This window comes from Chinchilla lanigera, unplaced genomic scaffold (assembly GCF_000276665.1).
Source record: "Chinchilla lanigera isolate Chin_1 unplaced genomic scaffold, ChiLan1.0 scaffold00012, whole genome shotgun sequence".
NCBI classification, from domain to species: domain Eukaryota; kingdom Metazoa; phylum Chordata; class Mammalia; order Rodentia; family Chinchillidae; genus Chinchilla; species Chinchilla lanigera.
Genome location: NW_004955413.1, coordinates 24,300,336 through 24,313,244, shown reverse-complemented (window position 1 = coordinate 24,313,244; position 12,909 = coordinate 24,300,336). Strand labels below are relative to the sequence as shown.

Here is a 12,909-nt window from a genome sequence, read left to right as displayed (position 1 = left end):
TGCAAGTAGTTAGGAGGAGGGTACAAAGGAGAGATAGCCCAAGGGTCTCTCTCTCCGGGAAGGACATGGGGACAGGGCAGGGGTGCCTTGCACAGGAGTAAAGCTTCCCTAGCCCTCTTCTCAGGCCAGCTGGGCCTCGCTGCCCATCACTCACACGGTAAGGTGGAATCTGCCAAGAATTCGAGGGACAGGTGTTAGGGAGGGGGAGGGGGGCGACTACCATTAGCTGTCAGGCCTGTCCCTAAAATATGTGTGGTGGGCACCTGCCTATAAGCCCAGCCCTCGGGAGGCTGAAGCAGGAGGATCATCACGAATTCGAGGCCAGCCTGGGCTACATAGCCAGACTGTCTCAAAAAAATCAAAACATGTGTGATGTGCAGATGGAATGTACTGCCACCTCCCGTGTGTGCGCACACGCAGGTGTACAGGCCCTGGCCCATACCAGGGCCTAGCTGAGCATTCCCACCACAGCCTGTCTGGGTCTAAAGCAGAGGATGTGCAGCGTTGCCCCTCACTCCTGAAGAGCTCTGTCCTCATAATGGCCACATCACGAGCACCTAACCCAGGGACAGACGCCCTCCTCACCCCCGCTGTACTGATGGGCAGCTCGGATGGCTGGAAGCGATGGCGACCAAAAGGGCTATCATGCATTACACAATCCCGGGTCAAGGAGCCCCGTGTTCCATGTTTGTCATTCAGGGTTCTGAGGGGCATGTTCCATCCTTATTTCCCACTTCCCAACTGAAGCTCTGGGAGGTTGGATCTCAGAATCACTAGCTCTGGAGTCTAAACCTAGCCTGACACCAAAGCTTACACTGTGGAACATCCTCCCGCCCTCCACCTGCGCTGGGTTCAGAGACTCTACTTCCGCTTCCGCTGCGAAACTTAAATCTTCTACTGCTGTAGACTGAGCATCTCCCTCTCCCATCTGTGGCCTCCAGCACCCTACCTCCTGGTCAGGGCCAGGGCAGGGGGGACACTGGGAACTAACTCAGTCCCCCCAGGGTGGCAGGACCCCTCCATCTGGAAGCTGCGTCCAACAACCTCCTCGGGCCACCTCCCCAAAGCTGCTGGCTCCAGGAAGCTTGGTGACTGAAAGCCCAGCTCTTTCAAACAATGTCTGCTGTGAATCTGACCACCCAAACTGTATGTAAGCTGCTTATGATGTTTTCTTTTCTCATGAAGGCAGGATTTTATTCTGATCACTAACACACTGTCTTGTTGAATTTGACCCATTTACCTACCTATATTAAATCTTGGAACCTCGCTGTCCTCCAGAATTTTATGGAATTTTTTAGTCCTCATTAAGTCACTAATAAAGGTCATAACTAAAAGGGACAGGGCCCTGGGTATACCATTAAGTACCTCTCCCCAGCAGTTCTCTTCTCTGTACTTAGGCACAGGCTGTCTAATGAGTTTGGACAGTACCTCGTTACCTCACCATCAACTCCCCACTTCTCCACCCATCACAGCTGTCGGGAGACTGCCTGGACCAAAATCAGGAGTCACTGATCTGTGGCATTCCCTAGACTTAGAAAAGCAGAAGCCGCTGGGGAGAAAAGAGATGGATGCACTACTGAATCCTCTTAGGAACCATGCTGGCTTCTGGACCTCCACTTGATCGTCTCAGTGCTGGCAAACATGAAATAACCTATTCTGGAATTCCGACATGGATCTGTCAGTGCTGACCTTCTACACTCCTAAATTTTACCTCTCACCTTCCCCTTATTGAAAGGCGGGACACTGTCCACTTCTGATCTGTTCACAGCTCCTGCTCTCAGGGGCACCATGGACAGTTAACAGGGTGGAGGGCCAGGGGGCATCTAGCTGAAACCACCACCTCCAGGACCCTGCACCTCGTAAGACTGGGTGTGGAGGTGAAATGGCACCAGGAAAGGACAAAAAACCCCGGGACGTCAGAAGACCTGGGCTGTGTGCTTCCCTTGACAAGAGGCGTTCAGACCTCGGTGCTGTAGTAGCTCCACTTGCAATGAGGAGCAGGTGTTTCTGGAAAGGACTGTGGAGCCGAGGCCCAAACTGTAAGGGAACACACGCCCGACAGTGGTAGCAGGTGATTTATATTCAAGAGGTCAGGCCCAGGCCTGGGCAGCTGAGCAAGGGGCTCCCCGAAGAGGAGCAGAATGGGAAGGGGGAGGTGAGAGCGAACACACCCTTCCTCCCATTTCCTTACACCCTATCCCCAAAGGGTTAACCCCCCTCCTCTCCCGCCCAAGCCCCATCTCCCTTTAATCACATCTGATACTGAGCGGCCCAGCAGGGAACAAAGGAACCATTTAGAGAAATGGGGCCGAGAAAGTGACCCCCGCACTCTGGGGCGGCTGCCTGGATGCCAGCACAAAGGCGGTGTTTCAGAGCTGAAATTTCAGCACCCAACTTGATTAAAGGATTCCACAGGCTCGGAGGAGGGTGGCAGGGGTGCGAAGTCCACCCTCCCTGATTTAACCCTTCTCCGCAGCAGCCAGCACCCTCCCAGCCTCAGGCCACTCATCCTTCCTGCCTCATCCAGGTGCCATCCCAGCAGGCACTGCCTCCTACAGGCCGGGCGAGCCTGGCTCCTCCTCCTCCTCCTCCCCCTTGGCAGGCAGCTGGCAGCGGAATGGAGGTCAGGTTGGTATATTTGGGAGCAATCTGCCGTGCCATCTATGCTGGTGTCCACATCCATCCTCTCCCTGTCTCCAGAAGAGGGAGGAGCCAATGTGACCGTCCTCCTTTAGCAGGGTAAGCAGGGTAGAGAAGCCCCAGACAGAGAAGGGGAGCTCCTTGGCTGAACCCAGGGGCGCGGCATCCAGGCGCCCGCTCAGTCCAGGCCTGAGGACCACAGGCTGCCACGGGAGAGCAAGGACACTTTACAGGGCTGGGAAGGAGAGGGCACAGCTGTGCCGGGCCAGAGGTGGGCCACGCAGGGCAGTGGCGGCAGTGGCCTGAGGAGCGGGACGGGCCCGGGGGTGAGCAGGTGCTCAGTCCTGCTCCAGCTGCGGCCTGGGCTCTCCAGGGAGGGTGGGAGATCGCCACACCCCCGCGCTTCCTGCCAGGGCACTGCTCCTGAAAGGGGATCCGAGCCCTCGATAAGGCTCGAGGCAGGTCCTTAGGAAACAATGGGTGGCTTGATGAGACCTGCTCTGTGATACTCCTGAGAAGGGAGAAGCCCCTGTAGCCAGTCCCCACTGGAAAGGAAATTGGGGGTTTCCGTGGCAACCAGCTCCCTGGGCACAAAGACTCGTCTGTCTGCGGGGAAGGCAGCTGAGGTGTCTCCCCTGCAGCAGCCTTTGCTCTGGGGAGCGGGGACTCAGAGGGAGGGATGTGGGGGACCCACAGGGCCAAGGGCCCCGGTGCTTCTTAAAGAGCTGACAGTCACGGGGCCGTGGCGCTAAGTGCGTGCTCCAAGCAGCAGGTGGTGGCACTGCAGACAGCTGGAGGTGGAGAGGTCAGGGGTTAAGTAGTTTATTATATACAAGTATAAAGTGAGACTAGAAACAGGCGAGGGCGGGCCGGTAAGCTGTCTCCAGCTCAGTCAGTGATGATGAGCTCGTCCACCCCCCAGTCTTCATAGCTCCCGTCAGGCAGGTAGCGGCGAATGATGATGGGGATCTTCCGGGCCCTGTGTCGGGAGAAGCCAGTGTGTGAGGGCCGCGGCTCAGCAAGGCCCACCCCGCTCCCCTCTCGTCTTTCTCCTCCCTGCTGGCGCTGGCGGGGTGGCTCCTGGTGAGCCGAGTGCTAACATCCCCTGCCAGGGAAGCTCGGGACACACCGACGGGCCCTGATGCAGGGACTCACTTGAGCTCCTTCATGGCGATGAGCAGCGGGTCCGTCTCCCCCTCCAGCTCCACCATCACCGGGGCGCACATCCTGCAGGCACAGGGGATATGTGGAAGAGGATGGACCCCGGGCGGGGCTGGCACCCTGGTCCTACCCAGCAAAGTCACCTGCTATCTACCACGGGCCCGCCCGATGCACACAGATCTAAATCAGGAGCCAGCAAACTGGACTCCGATGTGCCTCTCACACAGGACACGGACCTCCTCTCCAAGTCTCAGTATTCCCATTGGAAAGTCAAGAAAACACTCAGCGCCCTGCCTGGCGGGATGCTAAAATCCCACTGCCTGATAGCACAGACTCACGAGGTACTGTCTGCCGTGCCGAGCTCTGTACCAACGTTTCCTCCTGTGAGTAAGTACTATTTTCATTTCCCTTTTACTGGTAAGGAAACAGGCACAGAGAGGCCAGTAATTTGCCCAAGGTCACACAGCCAGTAGTGGTACAGCCAAGATGTGGAGCCCACACGCCTCTAACCACTGTGCTATCACACTTGCCATGCAATAAGCTACGGATCTATAAACTAAAGAAAGGCGCTATGAATGGGACAAGCGTAAGCTTTCATCACGAGGCCACAAAGTAGCCACACATCAGCTCCCTGCCATGCACCTTCCCCGGCACCAACTGCAGGCAGAGCGCAGCAGCTGCAGCAGAGCACCCAGCAGAGGGGCCTCCGTTCTGCCGCTGCAGTGCCCAGCTGCCTCGCTTTCCCTCCCTAGCGTAGCACAGCCGAGCAGGGTTCTCTCTCTCCAGCCTCCAGCACTAGCTGTTCACAATCCTCCAGCGACTTCCCAGCACCGTCAGGCCAGAAGCCAGTCCCGGGTCACCCTTCTAGTACCTTTCCACGCTACTTCCCTATACCTGCCCACATTTAAGGTTCCTGGCGCTATGGTTTGAAAGTGTCCCCCAAATTTGTATGTCCTGAGCAGGGACGCTTGTTCCCTGTTGGGGGCTCTGCGATGTGACACCATAGCAAGAAAGTGTCCCCGGGGGCCGATGCTTTCCAGGTCCCAGCCTCCAGAACTGAGAGCCCAATGAGCTGAGCCATGTGACCTGGTCTCAGATACGCAGTCACATGAAACAGACCATGACACCCGGATATTCCACACAGCATCCCTTCTGAGTCCTCTGACAGCTCTTCCTCGCAGAAAAGGCCTGGGGAAGGCCACACCCAACTCATCTGCATCTGCTTCTCTTGGTACCAAGCTCACTGGGGACCGTCCACCACAGGCCAGAAGCTCTGGGTGACCCACGACATGGGACTCCCCACTGGGGCTCAGGCCCTGGCACAACACCACAGCAGAGGCTCCAGGCGCAAGCAGGGAATGCTAATCCTAAGCTACCTCCTCCAGGAAGCCAGCCTTGGTTACTCCAACTCAAGGTTCACAGTGGATCTGGAATTATTAGAGGATGTCAACATCCAGGCTCCAGAAGACTTCCTCCAGATCCTCCGAACAGTCTCTCACGAAGGGGCCTGAGACTCTGCATCTGCATAGTTGCTCAAATTATTCTGATCATCAGCCAGTCAGAGAGCCACCACTTACTAATTTTATTTTTTCACCACTTACAAATTTTCTTTCTAAATACCCTGATTTGGATTACTCTCAAAAGCCTGTCAGTTTCCCAAGGGAGACACTAAGTGTTTTAACTTTCCCATGTCCTCTCTCAATAAGTATTTAAATGTCTCCAGGGCTGGGGGTGTAGCTCAGTGGTAGAGCACATGCCTTGCATGTGTGAGGCCCTGGGTGTGAACCCCAACTGCAAGAGAAAAAGATGAAATAAATGTAAGCCAAGTATAAACCTTTTATTGTTATTTTTTTTTTTGTACTGGGAATCAAACTCAGGACCTTGTACTTGTCAGGCAGGTGCTTATGTCACTGAGCTATATCCCCAGCCCTTACTGCATATAGTTATCTTTTCGCTTGTTTGTTTGCTTGTTTTTTGTTTTTTTTTCCCAGTACCAGGAATCAAACTCATGGCCTTGTGCTTGCCAGGCAGGCGCTGTGCCGCTGAGCTAAATCCCCAGCCCCTGTTTGCTTGTTTTTGAAAGGAGAAATTGAACTCAGGTTTCAAGTTTCACCCTTATGCTCTTTTGGTTTTTTTTGTTTTTGTGGTTTTTTTGGTACCGGGAATCGAATTCAGGACCTTGCACTTGCCAGGCAGGCACTTATGCCACTGAGCTATATCCCCGGCCCCCTAAACCTTTTAAAAATGTGGCAAAATACTTACTTTGCTCTGCCTAGGCATTCTTTCTTTCAAGGTATCAATAATGCCAGGTCACTTCTTCACCCAGGCCTACCGTGCTGGTGGAATTTGCAAAGCACTGGAGTGGGCCCTTGAGTACATGAACCTATCCTAACCATCCAGTTAGGAAGTAGGTGTAACAAACACCTCAGCCACCAGATGGTGCTAGGAACCAGACTGAAACTTCATTCAAAACCTAGCCAAGAATGTTTAAACAGGCCGACCTGGGCTACAGTGAGTCCAAGGCCAAGCCTGAACTGCATAGTGAGTTCCTGTCTCAAAAATAAACAAAAAAACCACCGATCTGAACCTGTCCCTCCAGGCACTGGTGGACATCTTTTCAGCACTGTCCCAAGCTGTCTCCCATCATAACTCATACTGCCTGTCCAGTGCTTGGGATCCCCACAAAACCACCTCTCTTTGTCCCTGCAGGAACCTTCACCCCTGCATGACACGCCCCCTCTCTTTTTAGACCCCTTGTCACTCATCTCTGCCTTGGGACCTGGGTATTGGCGCACAGGTCCATCTGTCCTGCAAGAGATCACCTGAGGGACTTCAGTGATATTTCCGCATCCCTGAAAGGTGCCAGCACAAGGCCACAGTGCTGGGAAACTGTCTGACTTGCACATAAGCACATTCAAGAATAAGGCTTAGCCATGTACGGTGGCGCACGCCTATAATTCCAGCACTCAGGAGGCTGAGGTAGGAGGATTGCCATGAGTTTAAGGCCAGTGTGGACTACCTGGGGAAACCATGTTTAAAAAAACAAAACAGGGGCTGGGGATTTAGCTCAGCGGCAAAGTACCTGCCTGGCAAGCGCAAGGTCGTGAGTTTGGTTCCCGGTACCAGAGAAAAACAAAAAAAACACAAACAAAACAAAACAAAACAAAACAAGGAATAAGTCTTCCCTGAGCACATTTTTAGTCAGCTGAAAATGCGCTGCAGAATGCTCTCCACTGAAGCTCTATAACCTGGCTACCCATAACAGTAACTATGAGGCATGTACAGCTGCTAAGCAGTTGAAATTCAGCTAGCAAAATAGAAACCTTACTTATTTATTTACTTATGGAATGACTGATTTCAGTACCGGGGACTGGACCCAGGGCCTCAATCACACTAGCCAAGTCCTCTACCACTGGGCTACATCCCCAGCTCTTCTTACTTTATAATGAGACAGGGTCTCACTAAGTTGCCCAGACTGGGTTCAGCTTTGTGAGTCTCCTGCCTCAGCCGCCTGCGCAGCTAGAATTACAGGCATGCACTACCACATCGAGCTGTTATTGTGCTTAATTTAAATGGCCACATGGAGCTAGTAACTACAACTGCTGGTGCAGGGCTAGACGATCCTGACCCAAGTGGTACCCAATGTGGCCCTAATCTCACCCAGAAAAGCCGGAAGCACAACCAGGTCGACCAGCAGTAGGAAAGCCTACTGCTGGGGCATGGGGAAGAACAGTAATTTCCCACCCATGACAGCCTTTAGCAAGGCAGAAAGGTGGCCACCTCCACCCCCGGGACGGAGGGGAGTCTGGTGCTGTGAACACTAGTGGTTCAGCAGTACCACTGTTCACCAGCACATCTGGCCACTCTTCTTTCTACATGAATCGCCGTGCACTCCTTAGCCACCCCCGCTCCAGACACCTTCCCTTTCCCACAGAAGACTGCGAGGCGTGGGGCAGGGACCCTTTCCTCAGCCTCCTGGATCCCCTGCAGGACCTCCCACTGGGGTATGCCAGCACCCTTGCCTCTGTCCGCCAACCCTCCTAGAAAAAGAGGGATCCAGCCTGGCCTCCTCCAGAGGGAGCCCCGCCTAAGGGACGGCCAACTCAGCGGGTGTGCGGCCTACGCTGCCCATCCTGACAGATGACTGCAATCCTCACCCTGTCTCCCCCGTCTACTGTCTCTTCCTGGATCTTGCTCCTCTGAACTTAGGAGAAAAGGAAAGGCTGGAAATCGCTGATTCCCTTGGAGCCCACCACTGCTCTGGGCTCTCACATCGTGAAGCCCCTCCCCACCTTGCTAGGCTGGCATCTCCCTCACATCAATGACCAGCTTCAGACCAGGGGTGGTGGCGTACACCTGTGCCCCAACCCCCACCCTTCAGCAGGAGGATTATAGATTCAAGGCCAGCCTGGGCTACACAGCGAGTTCAAGACCAGCCTGGACTACACAGGGAGACCTTGTATCAGAAAAGCCAAAAACTGGGCATGGTGGTACACACCTGTAATCCCAGCACTTGGGAGACTGAGGCAGGAGCATAACAAATCTGAGACCAGCCTGAGCTACAAACTGCAACCCTGAACCAGGTACGGTGGTGCATGCCTGTAACCCCAGCAGTCAGGAGGCTGAGGCAGGAGGATCACCAAGAGTTCAAGGCTAGTCTGGGCTACATAGTGAGTTCAAAACTAGCCTAAACTACACAGCAAGACCCTGTCTCAAAAAAAAGAAAAAAGAAAAAAAGGCACAAGAGCATAGCACATGCCTATAAACCCAGCATTTTAGGTGGCTGAGGCAGGAAGAAAGGGCTGGGACGTAGCTCTGTGTGAAGACCCTGGGTTCAATCTCCAGTACCACAAAATCAAAACAAAACAGCTTTGGCCTGCTGAGTGCTGCCACAGCCCACCTGCGTTTAGGTCCAGGCTGGGCAGGGGCAGGGTTGCGTGACGAAGGACAGTGAGGGTTCACACTCACGCAATCTGTAGCGCTCGGGTCCCCAGCACTCGGGCTCGCTCATACTTGGTCATGTACGGGGTAGTGATTCGCTTCTGGTTGGCCTGCGGTCGCTCCCCAGAGGGAAGGATCTCCACATTCTCTTGTCCCTCCTAGACACAAGACAGAACAAGGAAAATCTCAGGGTGTCTTTTTTGGGTGGGTGAGGTGTCGGTGACAGTGACAACCACTGCCATCACCATTAATGCTGGTTGGATGCCAGGGACATGGAACCCCTCACTAACTCGTGTAATCCTCATGATAATCTAGGAGGCAGGAATTACAGTCCCCATGCCAGGGGCTTGCAGAGTCAGCTATGTGGGCCGGACCCTCAGACCTAGGCACTAGGAGGAATCATGATCAGGAATGCACAGCCAGCTGCTCATCCAGAAGGGACAGAAGCAGGGCCTGGAAAGGGGACGGTCGCAGAATGCTGGCCCTGTAGGAAGTCTATGAGCAAACCCTAAGCACACCCTGAGCACAAGCACGCATTATCAGGTAGGGTACCTGACCCAGTTACCAGCAAAGCCAGTAAAGCAATGGTGAGGGTGGGAAGAGTTACGTATTCAAACATCAAACAACTGCTTATTAAGTGCCAGTCCTGAGCCAGGGCACTGCAACAGGCACTGAGACCCACTGCTAAGAGTTTCCAGTCTCTGAGAAGTCACGGCCTTGAGGGGAAGCAGAAGCAGTCCCAGCACTTAGGAGGCTGAGCCAGGAGGATCACTGTGAGTTCAAGGCCAGTCTAGGCTACATGGTGAGTTCAAAGCCAGCTTCAACCCTGTCTCAAATAAAACAACAAAAATTAGAGGAAATAGCAGTTATTAACAAGCTGCTGGAGACATCTAACTGACTCTGGTGTCAGGAAGACTGACCCAAATGGGTCACAGACAAGACAGCTGATCTAGAAGGACGAGTAGGGGCTGCCAAGCCACGACCATAGGGAAGAACATCCAGGCAGGTGGAGTAACAGTGCAAAGGCAGAGGGAGAAGAGAACGTGATAGGTTTGGGCAACTAATTGCGGATTATGATTCCCCGGCACGACACACCACCAAAGACAAACAAGCCAAGGAACAGCAGGCGCACGTAAGATCACAGAGGAAGCAGGCAGCCAGATCACGGAAGACTCTGTACGGGTTCCTGCCACTTCCTGAGGAGGGTTCTAAGCAGAGGAGAGACAGTCTGACTGAGACGGACAAGGTCACCCTGTAGATTCTGTTGAGAATAATCTGGAGAGGCGAGGGCAGAAGCTGTGACATCACTGCAGAAGCCCGGTAACAACCGGTCACACGGGCAGGTGAGAACAGTGACTGTTGGCAGCTGGACAGCAAGTGGAACGGAGCTGAGTGAGACGGGGCAGCCGCAACCAGGTGGTGCCTGCAAGAAGGCAGCCTGTGGGTGAGCAGCAATGACAGCCCAACCACCCTGCGGCCCTCGGAGTGGAGAAACAGCAGCATGGTGGAGCCACAGCTAGGAGGCAAAATCCAAAGAACAGGGATGGGAAAGGGACTGGAAGGTGCAGGCTTCTGACGCAAATGAGCAGGCGCCATGCAGAGCAGGCCTCGAGGTGCCATGCAGCGGGGAACTACAGAAGGAAGGGCTTTGGCTTCCCAGCCTAAAAGTCAAGAAATCTCTAGGAGACATGCAGTTCTCACTCCAGTCACACTGGACAGAAAGCCTTGTTTATTCATGAAGCTAGCAACCCAGCCAGCTAGCTGCTCCTTGTCAAACTGTACGTACTTTCTCGGCCCATGCTCAACCCCCTAAAATACACCTTTCATCATCTTCTCATCACCTACACCAACAACCCCGTCCGAGCCAGAGGTTCTTAATCTGTCTCCCACTCTTGTCCCCAATTCACCCCGCACTCTGGAGGCCAGAATATGCTTATGAAAATGAAAACTGGACCATGGCACTCCCTGGTTCAAAACTTGTCAATGGCTTTCCACTGCCTGTGGCTCTGAAATCCTGCCTCATCTGGGCCCCGCTGACCTCTGGCACTGACCCCGTGGCTCCTTATACAGCTCCTGCAGAGCACTTGACAGGTAATAAACAGTCAAGACATGTTTGCTGAATGAATGAAGGTGATGTTTCACCTATCAGTGTGAACTAACTATCCCAGAAGCCATGGGCTGTGGACCAACTGGCCAAGGCCCACTTTGCAGGGCTGCTCTGCTACCCAGGACTGGAAAATTGATCACTCTAACTGGGATGCGTATGGTAGGATCCAGACCTCAAATGAGAAGCAGCAACATTTGGGTATTTAGGATCTACCTTGCTTCTTGGCACGTGGGCTGCAGAGGTGGGAGCCTAAGGCTTGTCTTAGGCCACTCTCTTGCTGCTGAAACACAATACCTGACACTGACGATTTAAAGGAAGGAGGTTTATTCTGGCTTATGCTTCAGTACACAGACAGCTGGCTGCAACGTACAATGGCATGGCAGAGGGGCTGCTCATAGGACACCAGCAAGGAACCATCGAAGGAGACCACAGGGAGCGACCCGGGAGGGAGATAAACCCAGGCCACACCTCCTATGACCACCGCTCCCAACCAAACCCCACCTCCTACAGCAAGTCAGCTATAATCCCGGATAATCCAGCCACTCTCCAAAAGCCCCACCTACCAATGAATGAGGCTCTCGGGGGAATTGAGATATAAACTGTAACAAGCAGAATACTGACCTCCTCAGCATTTTCCAAGTCATCTAGTCCTTCATCTTCCTCGACATCATCAAAGTCATCACCATCAAAACTGTACAGAAGAGAACAGTTAATCACTAGAATCAAAGAGGCATGGATCTGTGTGTTAGCTGACATATAGGAGGCACTTGATAAATATCCGTTTAATAATCAGGCCCACGCCTGTAATCCCAGCACTTGGGAGGCTGAGGCAGGAGGATCATTGCAAGTTCAAGACCAGCCTGGGCTACAAAGTGAGCTCAAGGCCAGCCTGAACTGCATAGCAAGACCCTGTCTCAAAAGACTTAAATAAATAAATAAATAAATAAATAAGCCACTCTCTTCCAAACTCATCTCCACGTTGCTCAATCCAGCAGACAATTCTTTCTCTCATTCAGCTTGATCAGCTTGCATTCTGGGCCCCTCCTTCCTCTTTCCTAAGAAAATCTCTCCTCACTGGACTCCAAAGGGTCGCTCCAAGGGGACCCCACCTCACTGGGGACTCCAAGCTGCATCACTCACCCTCATCTGTTCTCCACTGGCCCTCGCTGCCCTGAGGGTCTTTTGGTTTGAACCAACACACTTATACTAAGGACGCCTGTATTTTCACCTTCGATCTCTGCATTGACTCCACACCTCCAACCCATCAGGAAATCCTTTAGTCCCTGCCTTTTTTTTTTTTTTTTTGGTCTTTTTGAGACAGGGTCTCGCTCTGCAGTTCAGGCTCGCCTTGAGCTCACTTTGTAGCCCAGGCTGGCCTCGAACTCGCAGCGATCCTCCTGCTTCAGCCTCCCGAGTGCTGGGATTACAGGCGTGCACCACCACGCCCGGCTAGTCTCTACCTTTAAACAGAACCAGAATTCCAATCCATTTCTCACCACCTCTACTGCTATCACCCTAGTACAAGACCCTGATTTCTCTGGAACCCCGGATCTTTACCACCCGGGGAAGCCGTCCCAGATCGTCCTCTGGGTTACTTCTTACCTCCCGCTTCCAGCACCACTAGACTCACACAACCCCGTATTCCTCTCAATACAGTATTCCCATTACACGACACACAGCCCGGCTCAGAGGGGTTCTCAGAGGAAAGTGTGTTGACCCGTCTTCTAACCCGAAGTGTGTTGACCGTCTTCTAACACCGTCTTCGCTGACCTACACTGGACTCTCGAGCCCGAACCCTTCTGTGTCCAACTTCTGGGTAGGTCTGTGCTCCTAGGTCCCGCTCTTCCCTTCAGCTCTGCCGGCCCCCTCAAAACCCAACTCTCCCTCTGAGGCTCTCGCAAAGGCCACTCCGAGGGCGTACTCACTTGTCCTCGTTGTCTGACATGACGCTCCCGCCGCAACCACGCCGCGAAAGCCGCTCGCAGAATCCGCAAACTGCGAGCCTCTACCTCGAGAACCACCACACGTATCCTGCGCCTGCGCTATGACCTCCCGAGGCA

At 53.5% G+C, this 12,909-nt stretch overlaps 1 protein-coding gene across 1 annotated transcript; it reads right to left on the bottom strand.

The window, feature by feature from the left end:
- Positions 1 to 3,446: 3,446 nt before the first annotated feature.
- On the bottom strand, positions 3,447 to 12,905 carry Polr2f (polymerase (RNA) II (DNA directed) polypeptide F). The gene is made up of 5 exons (XM_005379236.2): positions 12,775 to 12,905; positions 11,471 to 11,540; positions 8,770 to 8,900; positions 3,796 to 3,867; positions 3,447 to 3,619 (listed from the first exon to the last, which is right to left on the bottom strand). Exons 1-5 carry the CDS (start codon positions 12,792 to 12,794, stop codon positions 3,529 to 3,531), a joined length of 384 nt encoding a protein of 127 aa, XP_005379293.1. The 5' UTR covers positions 12,795 to 12,905; the 3' UTR covers positions 3,447 to 3,528.
- Between the last annotated feature and the right edge of the window lie 4 nt (positions 12,906 to 12,909).

What these genes read in the sequence shown, in the direction of transcription:
- Polr2f (XM_005379236.2), bottom strand. Translation starts at nt 12,794, where the DNA reads ATGTCAGACAACGAGGACAA. An exon ending in ACCCGAGCGCTACAGATTGC is followed by an intron (nt 3,868 to 8,769) that starts GTGAGTGTGAAC and finishes CTGTGCCTGCAG; the next exon opens with GATGTGCGCCCCGGTGATGG. An exon ending in ATCGCCATGAAGGAGCTCAA is followed by an intron (nt 3,620 to 3,795) that starts GTGAGTCCCTGC and finishes CTCCCGACACAG; the next exon opens with GGCCCGGAAGATCCCCATCA.